The sequence below is a fragment of the Lontra canadensis genome, unplaced genomic scaffold, assembly GCF_010015895.1.
Source record: "Lontra canadensis isolate GAN:19392208 unplaced genomic scaffold, GSC_riverotter_1.0 scaffold14, whole genome shotgun sequence".
In the NCBI taxonomy this organism is placed as follows: domain Eukaryota; kingdom Metazoa; phylum Chordata; class Mammalia; order Carnivora; family Mustelidae; genus Lontra; species Lontra canadensis.
The window spans coordinates 2,783,692-2,806,110 of record NW_022631008.1 but is presented as its reverse complement, the minus strand read 5'-3'; the positions used below and the strand labels follow the sequence as shown (position 1 = coordinate 2,806,110).

The 22,419-nt window shown below is 37.2% G+C and overlaps 1 protein-coding gene across 10 annotated transcripts in view; it reads left to right on the top strand.

Annotated features, from left to right (window-relative positions):
- SNAP91 (synaptosome associated protein 91) overlaps positions 1–22,419 on the top strand; it is a 143,466-nt gene that overhangs the window by 31,001 nt on the left and 90,046 nt on the right. For all 10 annotated transcript variants that reach the window (XM_032858041.1, XM_032858040.1, XM_032858039.1 and 7 more), the window contains 5 exons: positions 17,875–18,017; positions 18,642–18,717; positions 19,474–19,576; positions 21,266–21,359; positions 22,265–22,376. In XM_032858041.1, coding sequence (XP_032713932.1) covers positions 17,875–18,017; positions 18,642–18,717; positions 19,474–19,576; positions 21,266–21,359; positions 22,265–22,376 — 528 coding nt within the window. The remainder of the gene's footprint in view (positions 1–17,874; positions 18,018–18,641; positions 18,718–19,473; positions 19,577–21,265; positions 21,360–22,264; positions 22,377–22,419) is intronic.

The window sequence follows — 22,419 nt, the reverse complement described above, 5'->3', positions numbered from 1 at the left end:
TGTCAGTAGTACCAAAGCTAAGAAACTTCTAGACTGAGCACCAGGGAACTTAACACTTGGAAAGTTATATATCATACTTCTTAGTGGTGAGCATAAAATGTTTGTAAGGACATGGGCACAACTGAGAAGAATTAAATTTGGAGAGAATGGAGCGAAACTGATGGCCAACATATCCTACATTTGGGAAGATTTTTGTCTGCAGAACATGCTTCGAGCATTTAGGCATGGAGTTTTAAAGAGTTCAACCACGAAAGAGTAAATTTTTGGTGGGAAATAACAGGACCAGATTTTTTATACCATATGAATGAAGGGAAATTAAAATGAGGTCAGAAGTTACAGAATAGGGTAAGAAGAAGTAGCCACAACAGAAGGTTTGAGAAGTTAAAACCTAACTTGCTCCTTTGAAATTGTATAGTGATGTGTCTATTACTGTGGACTAATTTCATGAAGTTCTAGACACAGATTGTGGGACAGGTATGAATGGCAGGAAGAGTTGTGGTGTGATAAACTCTTTAGTCCTAAATTTTTAGACTTTGCTGATACACACAAGAGAGGTTTAGCTTTTTCTGTGACAAAAATTAACTGTGTGACCCAGAAGATTTTATAAATATATTTAACTTGACTTGCTCTTAGCTCTGAGTGCCAAAGAGATGTTAAGGTATCTTTAAAAAAAAAAGCTATTTAATAAAATGAATAATAATGAAGCATTGTATAATAGGAAATATGGTTATATTTTGATTTAGCTTATCTAAAGAAATGGACATGAGCAGTATATCACATTTTGATGCCAGTTATGACATTGAAGCTTTGTAAATCTTAGATACCACCTTCCTCTAGAACAATGTTCTGATCAGCATTTAAGTTCCCTACATGTCTCACCAGAGCCTGTAGTAATCATAATGTACCTGGAGAATAGTGAAGCTTAGGACTAACCACAAAAGAAACTGCGGTTGCAATATTTTTAGAGTTAAAGATAGTGAATTCCATTATGGGTCATCAGAAAGATATTTCCCTCCCAACCCCCCTCATCTGTTATGGAACCAGGGACTTAATTCTTTCTTTCTGGCCATCAAATGGAAGAGAGTGGTGGTCTCAGTTAGCCTGGTGGGGGTCCTCCTCTATTCAGGGCTGGGAGCAAAAGAAGAGATAGTGAAAAGACCGTGTGTTTTAGGAGTCAACTTACTGATTTACCTTGCTGCTGCTACTGCTACTTGTTACATCTGAATTTCTTTTTTTTTTTTTTTTAAGATTTTATTTATTTATTTATTTGACAGACAGAGATCACAAGTAGGCAGAGAAGCAGGCGGAGAGAGAGCAGAGAGCCCACTTTGGGGCTCTATCCTAGGGCCCCACTGAGCCACCCAGCACCCCTATATCTGAATTTCTGATGATTACTTTTCCCCCTACATCAGCTCATCAGTAAATGTAGTCTCAGCAACTCGCTGTTCAGTGCCTCTCAAGCAAATAGAGAAAATTTTCTCAGTTTTTCCTCTTCTTTTTCCCCCTCAGGAATTAAGCGTCTGTGTGGAGGGGAGGCTTACATGTTCTTTTCACTTCACTTTAATATTCTTTTTCTTTCTTTTACTGCAGTAAAGTTTTATACTTAAATAATAAAAATGTATTAAGAACTAGAGTTGTATTCCTTGGCATTTCAGAAAGAAAACAGGATTAGGTGGTTTATTTTGGATGTTTCCTTCTAGGAAATTCCATAAAGTGTTCTGAAAAATAAAAGTAAGACGTTGGGTAAGGTCAAAGACATAGGATAATGTTGGGAAGTGTTGCCAAGGAATCCTGCCTAGGGGAGGAGCAGGAATGGAAGGTAGATAAAATCCAGCCCTGCACTAGCCATGGAGTGAAAGATGGATATGAATTTGGGAGACATTCTAGAATTCAGGCTGTAGCTACAGCAAAGGGGAAAAGTCTTGAGTGTCTGCAGCAGGAGTTGCCATTTTGGGATACTGTTTATTTTTAGGAAATGTAAGCTGCACATATGTTGGTAGGGAGCTTGATTGGAACAGAACACCGATGCCGCCTTTCTGCTGTTTGGGTCCCCACTATGAAATGCTGCTTTTCTTAATGGCCTGAGAACACTCAAAAAGGAGGCGTTGCATATTAAGACTTAACTTAGGATGAAGTGGCTTGTCCTTTCTGAAGACTGAATACAAAGTGATGGGCCGTGTTCAGAGCGTGAAAAACTTAGGTTAGATATTCAAAAAGACATGCAGGGTTGATAGTGCTGGGATATGGTAAATTTACGAACACGGCAAACTCTTCTCGAGAGACCCCTCGAATACTGTTTTTGGCGATGATTTAATTGTAAACCCCTTGTGCTTATTTTTAGACCTAGGCTCTGTGAAAAAACAAAAACAAAAACAAAACTTAAGGTCATGAAGTAAATGGGACATGAGTGAATTTACCTGATGCCCCTGAAGACTAGACACAGGTCATTGATCGTCGTCGTGTGGCAGTGGAAGGAAAGGAGAAACCCACACAGCACGTATCTTCTAAAATCTCCCTGGCAACGAAGTCAGTAAAGGCCATCCTTCCAGCAGTTACTGCCAGCTTAGAGAACTGGCTTGAGATTCTTTGTGGATTGCCCAGAACACCAAGATCTTCTGTTTCAGTGGCCTGCTACAAATGTCATCTTGTACCTCTATAGTGCTACCTACTTTTTACATGTCCTTTTAAAGTTCTATTCATATAAATTGTCATCTGGTACTTAAAGCATAGAGTTCTTTTGAGAACCACATGGTAATTTATAACAAAACATTCAGAAGAGAATAAGATATAAAAGCAATATAGTTGGGTGCCTGGGTGGCTCAGTTGGTTGAGCGACTGCCTTCAGCTCGGGTCATGATCCCAGAGTCCTGGGATGGAGTCCTGCATCAGGCTTCCTGCTCCATGGGGAGTCTGCTTCTCCCTCTGACCTTCTTCCCTCTCATGCTCTCTCTCACTGTCTCTCTCTCTCTCAAATAAATAAATAAAATCTTAAAAAAAAAAAAAAGGCAATGTAGTATTATGGCTAGTGGTCATAAGTGATTATTTCTCCCTCATGGATGAAGACTCTAAGCTAAAGAAATCCAGTGACTTGCTTAAAGGTTACATTGTTAATGTCAGACCAGGCTGTGGATGGACCCTAAAAGACAAAAACACAAACTTCCAATTTGTGTCCTAATGATTTTTTTAAGATTTTATTTATTTGTTTGTTTGTTTGTTTGTTTGTTTTGAGATAGAACATGAGGGGTTGGGGCAGTGGGGAGGGAGAAGCAGAATCCCCACTGAGGAGGGAGCCTGATGCAGGACTCGATCCCAGGACCCTGGGATCATAACCTGAGCTGAAGGCAAACGCTTAATGGACTGAGCCACCCAGGCACCCCGTCCTAATGATTTTCTACCACTAGAGTCTTAACCAGAGTTAACTGAGGATGCAGCATTTGGCACATAGACTGCTTACCTATTTTCCAGACCCCAGTCTCACACAATATGTGGTACATGGCCCTGGGCTCAGATTCTCAGATTCACACAGGCAGGTGGTTGGGCACTTAAGCTGGCTCCTTGATGCTTTGTGACTCATGATGTTACACTGAGGAAGGGCATGGTCAGCATCTGCTCTACTCCAATGGGTCAGAAGAATCATCATAATTTATAATACACACTTCAAAAAGTTGCTGATGCCTGCTCCTCAAATTGACCCATGTTTAGAATACTTCTGGGTATAGTTTGCCATGATGCCTAAATGTTTGACATAATTCTGAGAACACAGACAACAGACCTACCTTTGGTTGTAGGTCAGACATTACATAAGGGATGGCATTCCCCGTGGTTGGGAGTGAAGTCAAAGCAGAGAAGGACAGAGTAGGAGAAAGTGGGTAGAAAGAGAAACAACATATATACAAGCACATGCCTCCCCTACACTGCTTCTCTTTCCCTCCTTGCTGTGTTTATGTCTCTTTAAATGTTATTTCCTTCAGGAAGCCTTTTCTTGTCACTCTGTCTGAAACAGTACCCACTATTGTTCTCTATCCCCTTATTTTATTTTCCATCACAGTACTTATCTCTGCTGGGCACATGATAAGCATTCAGTGAGTATTTGTTAATGAGTGAGTTCAGTGAATTAACAAAGTATGCCAATTCCTTTCTGATATAAGTAGCCAAACAGTGAATCTAATTATAGTTGTGTATATGTGTATCCATCCCTTTTAGTGAGCATCATGCTATGTGTATAGTAGAGTATGTATATCTCTATGTAAATTTAGATACTGTTTATATAATAATGGATTTATATCCATTATGTTATTTTATATATATTAATATATGTGTTTATATATATGAAAATACATATTTATGGAGCTTTGATATCTGTCTCTTATGTCTCAGGCTCTGTGCTAGATATTTTGCTTGCCCTACCCACTTTAATAAAATAGCTGTCAGATAGGTACCATTATTAGCTCCATCATAGTAATGCAGAAATGGAAGTTAAGAGAAGCAACGTTGCTCAAGGTCACACAGTTATTAAATAACAGATGGTAATTGAACTGGATGGGTCTGCTCTGGCTCCAGAACCTTAACTGAATGACTTAACTATGCGGTATACTGCATCTCCTTATTTCGAATCTGCCAACATCCTATAGGAGAACAAATAGCGTAAGAAGATTTTTGTTGTACACGTTTCTACAAAGGACCACAAGAAAGTTACAAAGTATACATAGTTTTCTTTGAGATACAAAAAATAATTTAGAAATAGTTTACCTAGTGTAGAAACTAGGTTACATTAAAGTTCACAATGTAATAATATAAAAATACAAATAAAGTTTTATGTAGCTGTATTGACTAAATTAAGTGAAAAACATTTAAAAACTCACATTTTGTACCTTCTATTTAAAGGAGAACTTATTTGAAGAAGGATACTGTTATTAAGTTCTGCAAATATTGTTCATCATATAGGTCACATTTCCAAGCTGCTCCCTCACTGGTTTCTGTAAAGCCACAGGTGTTTGTTCTCTTATTTCCTGCCCCATTCAGCCTTGTTGTCTACACTTAACAGTTGAGGGTCATCGACTCTCACGCTGCTGTCCCACCTTTGCTGTCATTTATGCAGCTCTCAGAACCTCCCCTCTAGGGATCGCTCCCACCTCAACCCTCATGAGGTCATTTCATTCCACATGCCCAGCCCTGCCTACCAGACTGACTACAGTTCTCCCAGCACCTCTCCCCAACCTTTGGGGTTACCTCCTTCATATTTTTGTTCTGATTATTTTCCAGTCTTCCCCATGTCACTTCAGAAGTTCTATATGCAAAATTTGTATTTTATAAAATTATTTCATATTATTAGTTCTTCTCTCTGCATAGGATAGGGATATTCTCTTTCTCTTTCCCAAAATGTGATCCTTTCATCTATGCTCTGTATCCTAGTTCCTATAACCAATTCACTCGAAACAGAGCTTCTACACAAAGGACCCCTTATCTCAAGGGAAGGCACTGCTGGGGGTGGTTTAACTCTGTAGAAGGGCAGAAACAATGTGATACTCCAGTGATAGTGGAGCTGGAAGACACTGTAGAAGTCATGGGCCTGGCTCCTTTTTGTGGTGTTTTGTTGCAGTTTTGTATCCCTTAGGATTCTTCTGACTGCAAGTGATGGAATGCCCCAAGTCTGGAACTAATGAGCCAATTTACTATCTTCCTTAACAAGAAGTCTGGAGGTGGGGCAGTTTCAGGGTTCGATTAGCAACTCAGCGGCAGCACCGAAGACCTAGGGGTTTTTCATGTGTCCCCACTGCTGGCTCCAGCTTGCTCAAGTCCATCCTCCTGTCTCAAGATGACCATGATGTCCCATGCAGACACAGCTGTGTCCATTGAAGGAGGGGAGGCATGTGTCCACTCTGTTAATTATACGATACTGCTTATTCCAAAGGACTGCTCTTCATGTGTCCATGTCTAGCTACAAGGAAAATAGGGATGGCACATATCTGGCATTTTTTGGCTTTTCTGGTGGGTGAGCCAGGCAGGGGGGATGGGTGGCATTTGCTGGTAAGGAAGAACAGAGAAGGAAATAGGTATTGGTGAGGCAGCCACTGATGTCTGCCATTCATACTGAGCCCAAACAACCTTAGACCATTAGCATCATTAGCTTTTTATATTGCCCACATTAGAAAGATTACCTTCTGTTTTCAAATGTTTGCGCTCTCCAATGTTGTAAACTAGTAGGAGAGGAGGGAAAGAGTAGAGAGGGAAGGAAAAAAAATAAAAATTTAAAAGAACCGTTAATAAATTTACATATAATTTCATGTGGCAAACACTCTGAGATGTTAATGTCTAAAATCTGTGTATTAGTGTATCACTGGATGTTGTCTGTAGCTCCTCAGTCTCTTTTTGGGGAGGGTAAGTTTAGAAGATTAGTGTAGATGAAGGAATGACCAGTCTTTGTTCCCCTTTCTGGCATTCAGTCTAAGGAAAATTGCTGTTCTAGTGGGGTGTGATAGAATCTTGTAATTAAACTTAGGGAGAGATTTAAACATGGAATATAAGTTCCCTTTCTAAATTTAAGCTGCTGATTAAAGTATATATAAATCAATGACATAGAAAGTAAGTCTTTCTGTCTAATTTGGTGATTCAGTTGTATCCAATAAGAATTATGGAAAGAAATAGACCTTTAATACAACTATCAGCTTTAGTATGAAAGTACTTTATATTGAGGCAGATAATGCTAACCCAGTCATAGCTGTCTCACCTATTAAGTGTCTTTTATATGCCAGTGCCTGTGTTAGGTACCAGGGATCAAAAGATACAGATACTGACCTCATTCCTACTAACTGGATCTTGAGTTCCGGTAGAGCAAAAACATATGTAAATTAGCAATTGTAATTTTATGTAATAAGGACTGTCATGAAGATTTGAAAGATTAGCACAAGTGACAATGTCTGTCCTATAAGGTAGTTAATATTACTCCCATTTCAGGGTGAAAATACAGAGCCACAGAGTGGTCAAATGAACTTGTCCATAAGTAGCAGAGCTAGGTTGTAAACCAGGTCTGTGGACCCAATTCCAGCATCCTTTGCCCTACTCTGCATGGAAGAGAAAACTTAAAGCATCTTCTCTATCTGAGACCGATGTTAGAAGAGACTTCTTGGAGGTTATAGTATTTGAGATTGCTTTAAGAGCAGAGATCATAAAAGAGTAAAGGCAGAATCGTTCTAGGCAATAAGAGCAGCATGAAAAGTTGTCGATACCGTATTGTTGGTGCACAACTCACAGCAAAGAGTAGGAAAGTAGCTGCTCCTGATAAAAGGTCTTTTACTCAGGGCTGAGGTAATTGTATTTAATGCAGTGGACAGAAGAAGGCCCCAGGAGGTTTTTGAGCATGTGACTGCCAAGATCAGAACTGTATACTTAGGCAGTTCCACAAGTGTATCTAGTTGGGCTGGAGGTGATCCAGAGAATAGGTTACAGAGCTGTTCAGGTAAGAGGTAACAAGGGCCCTGTCATGTGCTACCTTTCCACATGGTGGAAGTGGGTGAGAGTCTCATGTAGTAGTGGAAAAAGACATAGGTGTTCAAGAATTTGAGAGCTATTCAGGTTTGTTGCCATTCTCTTATTTTAGTGAGCAATTATTTACAACTCTCAAAAGTTAAAGTTCTTTTTCCACTTGCATCTGTTTCTTTTATTCTCTAATTTTGTTGATACTTTCTTGCCTCAGAGAGATTTTCTAATATATTTTCAGTTGCTTAAAACTACCCAAAAGACAGACTTAGACATTGTGGCAAGGTGGAATAACAGGGTTTATATTTACCCTTCTGACTGAAATAACTGAGATGCTAGACAGAGTATATTGAATAACTGTTTTCAGTGTACTGGACATCAGGCGGTGGGACGCAGTGATCCCTGTGAGATGGAGAACAAAGTGAGTTCTGGGATTGTCCCAGCTTACTGTCAAGAGAGAGGTTCCAGGCTGTAGCAAGAAGGGGTGGACCCAACCTGAACTGGAGTTTCCTCTGAATTACAGAGATGGAGCTGAGTCTTTAGAAAGATTGATACAATTGAAATGACTTTACCCAGACTGATCAGAAAGAAAGAGAAAATAAAAGACATAAATTACCAATATCAGGTAATTATGAGATGACATCAATACTTATTCTATAGATGTTAATAGAACAATAGGGGAATACTGCTGACAACTTGATGCCAATATAACACCTTATATGAAAGGGGTGAATGTGTTGAAAAAGATAAACTTCCAAGGTTGGGGGAACCAGGTGGTGGGTATTGGAGAGGGCACGTATTGCGTGGAGCACTGGATGTGGTGCAAAAACAATGAATACTGTTACGCTGAAAATAAATTTTAAAAAATTTAAAAAAGAAAAGAAAAAGACAAACTACCCAGATTCATTCAGTCTCCCGATATATCTATTAAAGGAATTTAAGTCATGGTTAAAAACATTCTACCAAAGAAAAATTCCAGCCCAGAAGACTACCAAACATTTAAAAAAGAAATAATCCCAATTCTACACACAGTCTCTTCCAGAAAATTGAAAATGAGAGAATACTGATTTTACGAGACCATTACTCTGATTGCAGAACCAGACAACGATATTAAAGGAAGAAAAAAACTATAGACTGATACTCCCCATGAAAATAAATGTAAAAATTATTTTTTTAATGTTTTATTTATTTACATAATCTCTACACCCAATGTGGGGCTCAAATGCATGACCCTGAGAGGAAGACTCACATATTCTTCTGACTGATAGATAAAATATCAAGACCAAGAGTTTATCCCAAGAATGCAAGGTTACTTTAACATTTGAAAAGTAATCAATGTAGGGGCTCCTGTGTGGCTCAGTTGGTTAAGCATCCAGCTCTTAATTTCAGCTCAGGTCATGATCTCAGGGCTGTGGGATTGAACCCTGTGTCCGGCTCTGTGCTAAGCGGGGAGTCTGCTTGTGCTTCTCCCTCTGCTTCTCCCCCACTTGTGCACTTTCTCCCTCTCAAATAAATCAGTAAAATATTTACAAAAAAATCAATGTAATTTACCATAATAGACTGAAAAGGAAAAACTATATGATCATCTCGATAGATACAGAAAAATATTTGACAAAATCCAACATCCATTTATGATTAAAAAACTCTCAACAAATTAGGGATAGAAGGAAACTTCCCTAATGGGACATAGGATATGTGTGGAAAAACCTAATGCAAACATCACATTTACTAGTAAGAAACTGAATAAACTGAATGCTTTCTTGTTAAGATCAGGAATAAAGAAAGGGATGTTCTTTTCCACGGCTCTTTAGATTGCATTGGAGATTCTGGCCAATACCAATACCAAGAGTGAGTAAGTAAATAAATAAATTTTAAAAATAAGGAAAAGGTATCAAGATTGGAAAGAAGTAAAAACTGGCTTTATCATAAATCATGTCATCTATGCAGAGTTTATGAGAGAATCTACAAAAAAGAACTGACGAGTCAAGCAACATTGTGCGATATAGTCAATATACAAAAGTAAGTTGTATTTCTTAATACTGGCAATAAACAATTAGAAGTGCAGATGAAAAAGAAACAATACCATTTACCATCTTTTTCTATCATTTACCGTATATTTATCATCAAAATATATGAAATACTTAGGAAGGAATCTGACAAAATACACATGAGACCTGAATACTGAACACTGCGCAACACTGTGGGGACAAATTTAAGCAGATCTAAATACATGAGAGACGGACTATGTACATATGTGGGAAGACTCAGTATTGCTAAAATGCCAGATCACCCCAAATTGATCTAAATAGCATAATCTCTATCAAAATCCCAGCAGACGTTTTTTGTTAAAATGGATAAATTCATTGTAAAACAGAAACACAAAGGATTTAAAAGAACAAAAACTACTTTGAAAAAGAATAGAGTTAGAGGGCTAACACTACCTGATTTTAAGAATCATTAAAATTTACATTAATAAAGATACTGTGATACTGAGATAAAAGCAGACAAATAGATCAATAGAACAGAATAAGGCCTGAAATAGACCCCAAGAAATGTGGTCAGTTGATTTTTGACAAAGGTACAAAGTGAGAAAATAAAAAGTAGGAGAGAATAGGTTTTTCAACAAATAGTGCCAGAACAATTTGATATATGAAAAAAAAAAAAGACCCTGTATCCATACTTCATTTATTAAAAAAACTAGCAATGTATTATAGATCTAAACATACAATCCTAAAACTGTAAAACCTGTAGAAGAAACACAGGAAAAAATCTTTGTGACTTTGATTCAAGCAAAGATTTCTTAGGTATGACACAAAAGCACGAATGCTTAAAGAAAAACTTAGTAGACAGGACTTCATCGTAATTGAGAATTTCTGTTCTTTGAAAGACACTGTTAAAGTCATGAAATTGGAAGGCATAGACTTGGAGAAAATATTTGCAAATTATATATCTGATAGTGGACTTGATCCAAAATAGTTTGACAATTAGAAAATAAACAATCTGATAAAAATGGGCAAGAATTTATACCTGTGGCAAATAAAGTAACAAAAAGCACATGAAAAATGTGTTCAACGTTAGTAGCCATTACAGAAATGCAAAGAAATGAGACCATGAGACGCCATGTAACACCTGTTAGGATGGCAAAAAATAAACTGGAGTGCCAGTACACTGCTGCTGGGAATATGACATGATACAACCATTTTGGAAACAGTTTGGTGGTTTCTTAAATATTTACTTCAAAATGATTTGAATAGTCTATTCCTAGGCAGTTACCCAAGGAATTGAAAGCATATGTCCATCCACATCCTCATACACAAGTGTTCATAGCAACTTTACTTGTAATAATCAAAAACTGGAATCACTCCAGATGTCCATCAATAGGTGAATGAACAATTCTGCTGTATCCATGTAACAGAATACACCTCAATAATAAAAATGAATGAACTGTTGGAACTACTGAAATGTGTAGCAACCAGATGAATCTCAAAATAATTATCCTAAGTGAAACAAGCCAGACCTTTCCCTTGCCTCCCTTCCCCTCCATATATGATTCTCTTTATTAGATAATTTTTACTGTATTAGAAGATACAAACTAAGACATATTGGCTAATGGCAAATTGGTGGTTGCTAAGGAAACAGCAGCAAAGAATGGCAAGGGGTGGGAAGGAGGAATTATAAAAGGTCTCCAGGAAAGTTTTGGGGGTGACAAATATGTTCATTATCTTGATTTTTTTTAATTTATTTATTGGACAGAGAGATCACAAGTAGGCAGAGAGGCAGGCAGAGAGAGAGGAGGAAGCAGGCTCTCCACTGAGCAGAGAGCCCGATGCGGGGCTCGATCCCAGCACCCTGAGGCAGAGGCTAAACCCACTGAGCCACCCAGGCGCCCCTCATTATCTTGATTTTGATGATAGTTTTATGGAGGCATGTTTGTCAAAACTTATCAAATAATATCCTTTAAATATGCTCAGTCTTTTTAATGTCCATTTGTATTTCAATAAAGCTATTTTAAAACCTATCTTTAAAAAGGTACCAGATCTGGTATGCCTGGGTGGCTCAGTCGGTTAAGCATTTGTCTTTGGCTCAGGTCATTATCCGAGGTTCCTGGGATCAAGGCCCGCATTGGGTTCCCTACTCAATGGGGAACCTATTTGTCCCTCTGCCTCCAGTTCCCCCTGCTTATGCGCACTCTTTCTCTTTTTCTCTCTCTGACAAATAAATACATAAAGCTTAAGTAGATACCAGATCTGTCAACCAATGCTTTGAATTCTAAAGAATTAAAATATGACAGATATTTAACATTTAGATTAACAATTTTCAGCAACATTTTTTTTCTGTGTGTTTATGCCTATGCTTTAAGTCTTTGAAATTCTTTAAATGGAAACCCTTTATTTGGTGAGCAAGTAAAGCAATGGACAGATACTTATATAAACTACTGGCGAGAATATAAATGTTGCAACCACTATGTAAAAACACTTTGTAAAGTTAAATATGTGGATACTCTACAACCTCACAATTCTCTTTTTAGATATATACCAAGAATAGCAACTCTCAAACTGTTTGGTCTCAGGATACTTTTGTACTTTAAAATTATTTGGGAATTCAAAGAGCTTTCAATTATGTGACCTGTATCTTTAGATATTTAACATATTAGAAATCAAAACTGAGAAAATTTTAAAATTTTTTATTTTAAAATAACAATAATAAACCTATTGATATATTTAACACAGAGTACTTGTAGGGAAAATAGTTATTTTCCAAAGCAAAAATATGGTGAGAAGAGTGCTATTGTTTGATATCTTTATACATCTTTTTCATGTCTTGCTCAATAGAAGATAGATGCTCCTATCTGTTTCTATGTTCAGTCTTTTGGGATGTATTGTTTTAGTTAAAGTGTATGAGGAAAATCTGTCTTCACACAGATACACAGTTGGAAAGCAGAAAGCACTTTTAATAGCTTTTTCAGAACATTGTGGATATCCTTTGATACTATAACTCTTTAAGTGGTGTTTTCTTGAATTTAAATCACAATATTGATTCTGAAACTACATCAGTGGATTTTTTTTTGGTACTCTGTTACATTAAAGTCTACTGGCATTGGTCTATCTTTACTTTGAATTAATTGAATGTATTTTTTTAAGATTTTATTTATTTATTTGATAGCATAAGCATGGGGATTGGCAGGCAAAGGGAGAGGGAGAAGCAGGCTCCTCATAGAACAAGGAGCCAGATGCGGGGCTATATCCCCAGAACCTGGGATCATGACCTGAGCTGAAGGCAGGCCCAGGTGCCTCGAATGTATTATTTTGTAACATTTCATACTAGTCTTTTGAAAAATATTGGTTCACTGAGATACATCTTCCAAAATGTTTTCCTATTTCATTATATAAGTGATACTAATGTCACCAACAGTCTTATCAGAGAATGGGAAAATTGTGAAGCTTACTTCACTTTACTGTGACAGACACAGTAAGAATTTTTCTAAATTAGAATTTTTCTAAAATTCTGATTTTTACTTGAAAGATTAAATTTTATCATTGGCCACCAGTACTGTCATTTGTTTTCTTTGAAGTAACGGCTCACTTTATTGTTGAGAAAGTAACTGCTGAATACCAAGTCAGAATCACCATGAAGTCTGTCAGTCGTTCTTTCAAGTAGAATAGTAGTCTACACAAGTAATTAGTTCAGCTCCCAGTTCGAACACGCAATTGCTTTTGCTTGAGACAACCATTAATCTCTGTTGTGCATCAGAGGGGTGTGATGCAAACTTCCCATTTAGTGATGGAAGAGGGTCAGCGAACATTTTCTCTAAAGGATCAGAGAGTAAATATTAGACTTAGCGGACCACTGAATTTAGTTTGAATTGAGTGTTGTAACTATTCAACTGTGTCACTGTAGCATGAAAACAGTATATAAACAAAGCCTTAGACAGTATGTAAACAAATGGGATGGCTGTGTTCCAATAAAACTTTATTAAGCAAGCCAGATTGCCGAGCAAGCAGTAGTTTGCCAACCCCAACATAGGATTTTTTAAAAATGAATATTTTAAGGTCAGGATTTAATAAAAGTTACAATTTTTCTTTATTGAGAACTTGCTTCTTAGTGGCATTATATCTGATCATTCTTCCATTTCCACTCTAGCACCCATCCTTACTCTCCTAGTGTGTGACCCTTCTCTTTGAGGCTAACTCTGACTTATGAACCCTGAATTCTAGAGTTCATTCTGCCTCTAGACTTTCCCATAAGTCATCTCTATTCTTTTTTTACCCTCACCTCTTTTTGCCTTTTCCTACTTAGTATTAAACATGCTTAAACCCATCTTTAAACAACATCTTTAAACCACAAAAAAACCTTCCTCTCTTATTTATGTTATAAATATGTATTCTATATTTGAGCTTTATTTCCTCCCCATGACAGTAGTCCCATAGTTACACATGTTCTGTTCTTCACGTTCAGCTTGTGAGGACTCTATAGTTTTTGACATTGGTGACCCCTTATTGCCTCTTGAATTTTTGAAGCTCTTTTCTTATTTGGCTCTCATTCTTTCACTTTCCTGGGCTTCTGCTTACCATCAGACTGTTATTTCACTCACTTTTCTTCCATTCATCTATAAAATTTGGTCTTTCTTAGCTCTGATTCTTACTTCTTCACTTATGTATAACGTAATTTCCATTTTTTTTTTTTTAGGATTTTTGGGTTACCTCTTCTGCTTACATGATATCAGCTTCCATTTCATTGCTGATGACTCCCAAATTTGTATTGAGGCTAAGCGTTTGTCCTGAACTTTAGAACATGCTTCCAGTCCCTTATCAGACATCTCAACATAGATCTCCAGCAGCTACTTCAAATGTTTGTGTTCAAAATAGTTTGTCTTCTTTGAAACCAACTTTCTTCCCTTTTCAGTAAAAAAAACATTTACTGGACCCCAAACCAGATACCTGAAATTTTTCACAATTCCTTTTTCCTTCCCCTCTAATATCCATTTGCTCACCTGGAAATCCCATCAGTTGAGCCTCCTGAACTGAGTATCTTTCTGCTCCATTCGTTATCTCCTTCTGTTTCCACTGCCTATTCATTAACCAGGTTAACCTCATCTGACTCTCAACTGGGCTTTCTACCTTCCTCTTTTCCTGTCTTCTAGTATATCTTTCCAGACAAAAGTAATTGTTCCTTATCCTATGCCTCTGCTTACCTTGAAGATAGAATTTAGTAGTCACTGAATGATGTGGTTGACTATAGAAGTGAAATCTTATACCTCTCTGCTAAAATACTTCCAAGGGCTCCTGTTGGTCCGTAGAGTGAAGTCCAGACTGTTCAGTCACGTGTGAGATCCCTCAGTGGTCATGCCCTAGCTCTTTAGTTAAGTTCCTCCTACCACCAGCCCATATATACCTAGCCCCCACACCACCACAGTCCTCCAAGGACTCACCACTTCTTAGGGCTCCCTACTTTGCACAGTTGGTAAATATGTCCTACTCACTCCTCTCCCATGGCAGAACTGACTTTAGGATCCTCCCCATGGAGTCTTTCCTAGTACCCCACTCTGTTCTCATAATGCAATGTGTGTATAGCAGTATTTACAAACAATTATTTTGGGTGCCTGCTATGTTCAGGCGCTTTAAAACCCTTATAATAGTCCTGAAAGGTAGCAATGATTACTTCCCATTTTAAAGATGAGGCCCTAAGTCAAAGAGGCATTTAATTTGCCAGAGTTGTACATCTAGACAGGGCTAAGCTAGCGCCTGGACCTGGGCTCTCTTTGCTCTCTCTTGCTGCCTCTCTTTGCTCATTTCATATACAGTTTTCTCTATTATCTGAACAGGTATTTGTCTCTTCTGACCAGCAATATGTTTCTGTATCCCCAGAGCCCAGTTCAATAACTAAATGAATAGAAGAGTTTGTGACTGACACTGAATTTCAAGTGTAAAATAGTCCCATGATAGAGTCTTAGAAAACAGTGTCACAGCTTAGTGATTTTTCTTTTTTAAAGAACCATTTAGCGTAATGTCAGTCAGAGAAAGACAGTTATCATATGATCTCTTTGATATGAGGAATTTGAGAGGCAGGGCGGGGGGCTCATTAGGGGAAGGGAGGGAAAAAATGAAACAAGATGGGACTGGGGAGGAAAACAAACCATAAGAGACTCTTAATCTCAGGAAACAAACTGAGGGTTGCTGGGAGGTCGAGGGGAGAGGGATAGGGTGGCTGGGTTATGGACATTGGAGAGGTTATATGCTATGGTGACTGCTGTGAATCGTGTAAGACTGATTGATTCACAGACCTGTACCCGTGGGGCAAATAATACATTATATGTCAATTAAAAAAAAAAACCGTTTGCTTATATTTTGGGTTATAGTATGGGGGTGGGTTGTCCATTTGTTCAACAATTGTTTATTGTCCACAGTGCTCTGCAAAGCTTTGCACAGAAAACAGACATTCACGTGACTGTTTCCATCATCAGGCAGCTTTGGTATGGTAGAAACTTGACGACCCATACACATCTAACCTGAATAACCACCAGCTTGAAGCAACGAAATGCTTCAAGTTTTAAAGCAGCAGGAGGCCACATGGGGCTTCATTTAAGGGGCCCAGGAAAGATTTCCTGAAGGATGAGTAGAATTCTAATAAAGGAAAAACATTGAGGGAAGGTGTTAAAGTGAATAGGGATGATGACTGGAATTTAATATAAAGTAAAAACTAAGCCTGGTCTGGTCCATTTATAATTTGGAACAGTTACTGATAGCCTCTAGTCTAGAATTTATTTCAGACATGGAGCATCAACTTTCTAAAAACTTATTTTTTGTAAAATACAGAAATGCATAAAGCAGATGCATAGTTGCATGATTACTGATTGTGGATTTTGAATAAGGAAAAGGATGGGTCTGTGTCTCTGCATTTGTTGCATGGGATTTTCTTATAGCTGAGTATCCTGAGTTCTCTGCAAGATGGGTGTGGCCTGTGAAGGAAGTCTTGTAGTATCATCCTGAGGGAGGCCAGACTGTGCCGTAGGAAGCACCAGCTGACCCTTGAACAATGTCGGGGAGTTAGGGGCGTCGACCACCTGCATAGCCAAAAATCTGAGCATAACTTTTGACTCCTCCAAAATCCTACTACTGACCAAAATCCTTACTGATAACATAGTCAATTAACATACTTCTTTTATGTTATGTGTGTGAAATACTGTATTCCTTACAATAAAGTGAGAAAAGAAAGTTATTAAGAAAATCATAAGGAAGGGCACCTGGATGGCTCAGTGGGTTAAAGCCTCTGCCTTCAGCCCAAGTCATGATCCCAGCATCCTGGGATCGAGTCCTGCATCGGGCTCTCTGCTCAGCAGGGAACCTGCTTCCCCCTCTCTCTGCCTGCTTCTCTGCCTACTTGTAATCTCTATCAAATAAATTAAAATAAATAAAAAATTTAAAAAAAGAAAATCATAAGGAAGAGAAAATACATTTATGGTACTGGACTATAAAAGAAAGAAAAACCTGTGTGAAAGTGGACCCTTGGAGTTCACACCCATTTGGTTCAAGGGTCAACTGAACCACTCTGAAGTCTGCTCCGGTGTAGCTTAGCTTCTTTTTCTTAATATGTTGATCTTTGATTGCCTCAGATAACTTTTTTTTTTTTTTTTTTTTTTTTTTTTTTTGCTTCAGATAACTTTTTGACAGCACTCACCACTTTCTCTGAATGCTGGACAGCCCACCTTGGCTACTATATAAAAAAAAAATTTTCCCCTGAGGTACAGCTGAAGTCATACAGATAATATGTAAATGTGGACAGTGAATGCATTTTAAAGGTTTACTCTTATAAACTCAGGTCACATAATAGTAATTCAATGCATGCGTGCTATTTTTTGGAAGCTTAGGTAAGTGTAATAGAATTTTTTTTTTTTTTTTTTTACTATTTGCTCTCATTCTGCCACTTAGGTGGCAAATATATTTATTAGCACTCATCAAACTTAAAATCTAGGTGAAGTATGCATTTAGCGGCTTAATGTTTCAAAGAAATACATTTATCTTATTGCCTTCACTTGGTGTATAGAGTAAGCTTGTACATGTTTGAGACATTGTATTAGAAAAGAAGAATTAACAAGAGGCTTAGCTTTCCTGGAGTTTGTAACTTTAAAGAATGACATCAGTACCAGAAAACAGATAAAATTCAGAAGAGAATTCAATGGAAAAAAATAAACTTAAAAAACCACAAATGCATTGGCTAAATCATGTATTTGTGTGTGCATGTGCAAAAATATTATGGCTTAATTTTTTAAATTTGGTTGTTAGCTATTGTCAAAGCAATTTTGGACTTCTGTTTTAGTAAACAGGCTTAAATGTTTAACATTTGAAATGGTGTTTGTATGTAATAATTAATATTATTGTTGGATTTCTTCTGCTTTTGTAGATTTGATCCAGGCTACAAATGAGACCAATGTTAATATTCCTCAGATGGCCGACACACTCTTTGAGAGGGCAACAAACAGTAGCTGGGTGGTTGTATTTAAAGCTTTAGTCACAACGCATCATCTCATGGTGCATGGAAATGAGGTAAATGAAGTAAACTTAACTTTTCTTGTTTTGGAGGGGAGGCATTTATGGAAGGCTCTTCTACTTTTCATTAATTAGGAATATATGTTCAAAATCATCGAGAGTACAATTTTAATCTTCTGTTTAGCTATTTTTTTAAAAATGCAAAGTTAAACACTCTCTTGAGACATTGAAATATTAAATATTACTCATACCTAAAAGGTATATACCATATAAATACATTTATGGGCAAAATTGTTAGAAGAAAGAAACAATAAAACTATTTGTCCCAGTAGGAACAGTCTTTTGTACCTTTAAGTGAAAATTGCTTTCACAAAAATACTTAAGTTTGGAAAATATTAATAAAATAAAAATTATCCATTTTATATGGAATACCTACTGAATCATATTAAATTGCAGTGTTTTTGTTATATAAAAAATGAATGATCATAAAATTTAATTCTAATTTAGTGAGTACTTTTCAGTCTTTTTTCCTCCTCAGAGAAAGCAGACTAGGAAACTTTATAATAACTAAGTAAAAAAAAAAAAATCATAGTGAGAATCTGCAGTATCCTTTAGCATCAGAAATTGTTTAAAGATATGATTTGGGAATATTGGTTTTAATTCTTCATTTTTGTTTTTCAGAGATTTATTCAGTACTTGGCCTCTAGAAATACACTGTTCAATCTCAGCAATTTTTTGGACAAAAGTGGATCCCATGGTGAGAATATGTTCTCTAATTTTTTGGATAATGCTTTTGATGCAGGGTTTTGTTTTGTTTTGTTGAAATGAGGTTCATAATATATAATTAGTATAGCTGGTAGTTCTGTTGGGTATTTAAGAAAAAATATTAAAGTAATTAGTTACTTTGTAGAGCTTCAAAATATTTAATTGTTAGAGAACTCAGCTTATAAATTACATATTTTACTTTTTGTCCTTTTCAGCATTTACCTTAACAGTCAGTATTCTAGACCCACAGTTGTTTGTTTATGAAAGTACAAAAGGCAATGAAATAAAAGATACTTTCCTAATTAAAAAAAAAGAGATTCCAGTCTTAAACATTCTTTGTAAATTAGTAAATTTAAACTACAGTCATATGCTCATTCATCATAGTTACTGGTCGCCTATTATATATAAGGCGAGCACACCAAGCAAATGGATAGTTCTCAGATAGCTAAATGTATTAAGCCTGAAACAGCATGTTAGTTGAAATGGTGAACAAAAATGCAAGGAAAAATCAGAAAAGACATTCTCTACTTGGATGGTAACATGACAAAATTGAAATGTCTCGGAATGTCTCATGCCTGAAGTATTTTTGCTTGCAGTAAGATTTTAAGTGAGGACTTTCTGCTGCCTTTATTGACTTCATTCTAGCATTATTTACATTTGGAGAGTTTTTTTAAAAAATTGGTGCTAAGCAAAACACAATGGAAGGTATTGTATTAATTAGTTTTACTTCTTCTGCCCCTTCTCCCAGGTTATGATATGTCTACCTTCATAAGGCGTTATAGTAGATATTTGAATGAAAAGGCTTTCTCTTACAGACAGATGGCATTTGATTTTGCCAGAGTGAAGAAAGGGTATGTTTTTTTCTTTCTCATATTTATTTGAGAGTAAGTCTTTGAGGCATACTTGACTTAGCTAAAGCTTAAATGCCAGATAATTTTGGTCATGAAGGCCCAATTTATAATCACCTGAAAAAAGAGACTCAATAGTATTACAGAAGTTAGCCTTGAGGTTGTAGTATACGTTACTTTATTTATATTTGTATGCAGAAAATCTGATTCACTGCTCAGAAGTGACATGGTATAACATTTTATTTGTTAAATTCAAATCAAAATTCTTAAGGACATATATTCCTTTAAATAATTTTAAATGGAGAGAATTTAAAGTTCAGAGTTCAAAGAACAGTGGTTCTAGTTTACAATAGTTATTTCAGTGTGTTTTGACTGAAGTGAAACTGAACCATGTATATGGTTAAATCTGTTCTTGAGAGGTAATAATGTCCTAGTATCACACACACACACACACACATCCCATAACTGAACTGATTATTAATACTAACCATGGATTGACAAAACCTCGTTGAAACAAACACTTATATTTTAATTCATAATTACCATTTATTTCCCTCTAAATAGTTGTTGAATTTAATCAGAAGTGTTCAGCCATAAATTTGTGGAAATCTTGTATCTGTTCCTGACTTGAAATAATGGCAAGGTAGTGTAGAATGTTTAATATTTTAGTCTCAAGAATTCACACAAAAAGGCAACACTCTATTTTTCTAACAGTGACCCAGCCTTAGCTTTCAATTACGTTTTAATTATGGTGCTGGACAATATAAACGTGTGTTCAAAATAAATTAGTTTCTTGTGGGTGAACATTTTACAAATTTAAGGTTTTTATGTCATCCCCTTCTCCTTAGAGATGATTCTAGTTTACATGTCTTCCTCTGACTTCTTACATGGCCCCTGGCAGCCGTAGCTGATGTACCCAGCGGCATGTGGCCTTTCTTCAGTAGTTCTATAGCCTTCTCAGAAACTTCTGCATCCCATAAAGGGGCACACAAGGATACTTTGGGATGCTTTCCCTACCCTTGAAGTGGGAGATGCCCTGAAAGTTGACATTTTTAGCCTCTTGACATGAGCTGGGTATTTCCTCAACTACTCTAATACTGCCCAGCTGGACCGTCACTGGTGGCAGGGGCTCCATAAGGGGCCTGTGGGCAGACACTGGGTTCAGTGCCCTGCCTGACGCACCCTCTCCCATGAACCTCCGGTTGTGTCCTCCGCAGCTGGTTAAACTCTATCTCCTTTCCGCCAGCCCATGCCTATCAGCTTGCATGTTTCTTCCCTTGAGAGTTAATAGTATACACTCCGCACTCCCAGTCCTACAGGTTTTGAAGACTTCTAAGACATGTGTTCTCTCTTTCTTAAAAAACTAATTGGCATTCACAAAACTTACACCTCTGTTATAGATTTGGGAAAATCCATCCAGTAATTCAACTGATCTCTTTTATCCAAACCACTGCTTTCTTCCCGAGGGCAGTGCAGAGAGGAAGAAAGCACTGCCCATGTGCTTGAGGAATAAGAATGGGGAAGAAGAAGTAGTGTATAGGGGGGAATCAACTATAGCCTCTTAATATCTCAAAATCATCCCACAAGTTTAATAAGGAAATGGAGGGAGTGCAGCTTGGAAGAATGCACGTGATCTTGAATTTTCTACAAACAAGGAAGTTGCATCTTTTTCTTTTTCTTAAACAATTGTAGGGCCGATGGTGTAATGAGGACAATGGCTCCTGAAAAGCTACTGAAGAGTATGCCGATACTACAGGGACAGATTGATGCACTGCTTGAGTTTGATGTATGTACCTCCCTAGATAACGTGCCCTACACAGTTAGTCCTGTCTTCTGTTTGAAGGTGGGCTCCAGGTAAACCTGGAAATCTACTCAGGAAGCAGATTGAGATGTCCTTCATTTTGATGAACCAGACGAACACTTCATGTAGGCTCCTAGCATGGTAGAGATGACTGCGGTTATCCAGATTGTCTGCGCAGTTTTCTGGGTGTTTACTTAAGTCGTGGAAAACTATGAGCGTTGCATTCCTGGAACCTTGTGTTCGGAGCGGAGTGATGGTCTCCTGTGGTGTTTAACAGGGTAAAGTAGCTGCAAGATGGGTCTTTAGCCTCGATAAATAGTTAAATATCTTAGCTGCTATTAGAAGCCTTTTTATATAGACTGCTTAAATGACACCATCCATCAAAGAGACTTGTTTTTGTCTGGTCATGGCCCTTCCTCCTGGCAATACCAACACGACATGTCTCTTAAAACCATACCTTTTTCTTGAGTATGGTGGTAAATGCCCTAGCCTACACGTGTGGTACAAATAGATAGAGAAGGCCCCCTACAAAAGAAGTGTAAGCGAAACTGGGGAAATTTGAATAAGACTAGTGGATTATAGCAATCTCAATATGCTGGTGGTGCTGCTGTACAGTACTTGTGTAAGATGTTATCGTTAAGAGAAACTGGGTAAATCATGCATAGCATCTCTATATTTTTTACAGCTGCCTGTGGATTTGTGGTTAACTCAAAATGAAAAGTTCAGATAAACATGTCTGATTCATGAAAATAAAATATTCTGACATATAAGAAGATTTATAGAATGTGAATTAATTTCTTAGTAATCCCTTGAGACATTTTCATGTACCCTGAGAAAAATTGTCATTTGATAACATGTAATTAACATGTTAAATTTTTATCTTTTTCCAGGTGCATCCAAATGAGCTAACAAATGGTGTCATAAATGCTGCATTTATGCTTCTTTTCAAAGATCTTATCAAACTTTTTGCTTGCTACAATGATGGCGTTATTAACTTACTTGGTAGGTAGAACTGCTGAATGGTATCTTTGAATAAAGACTGTAT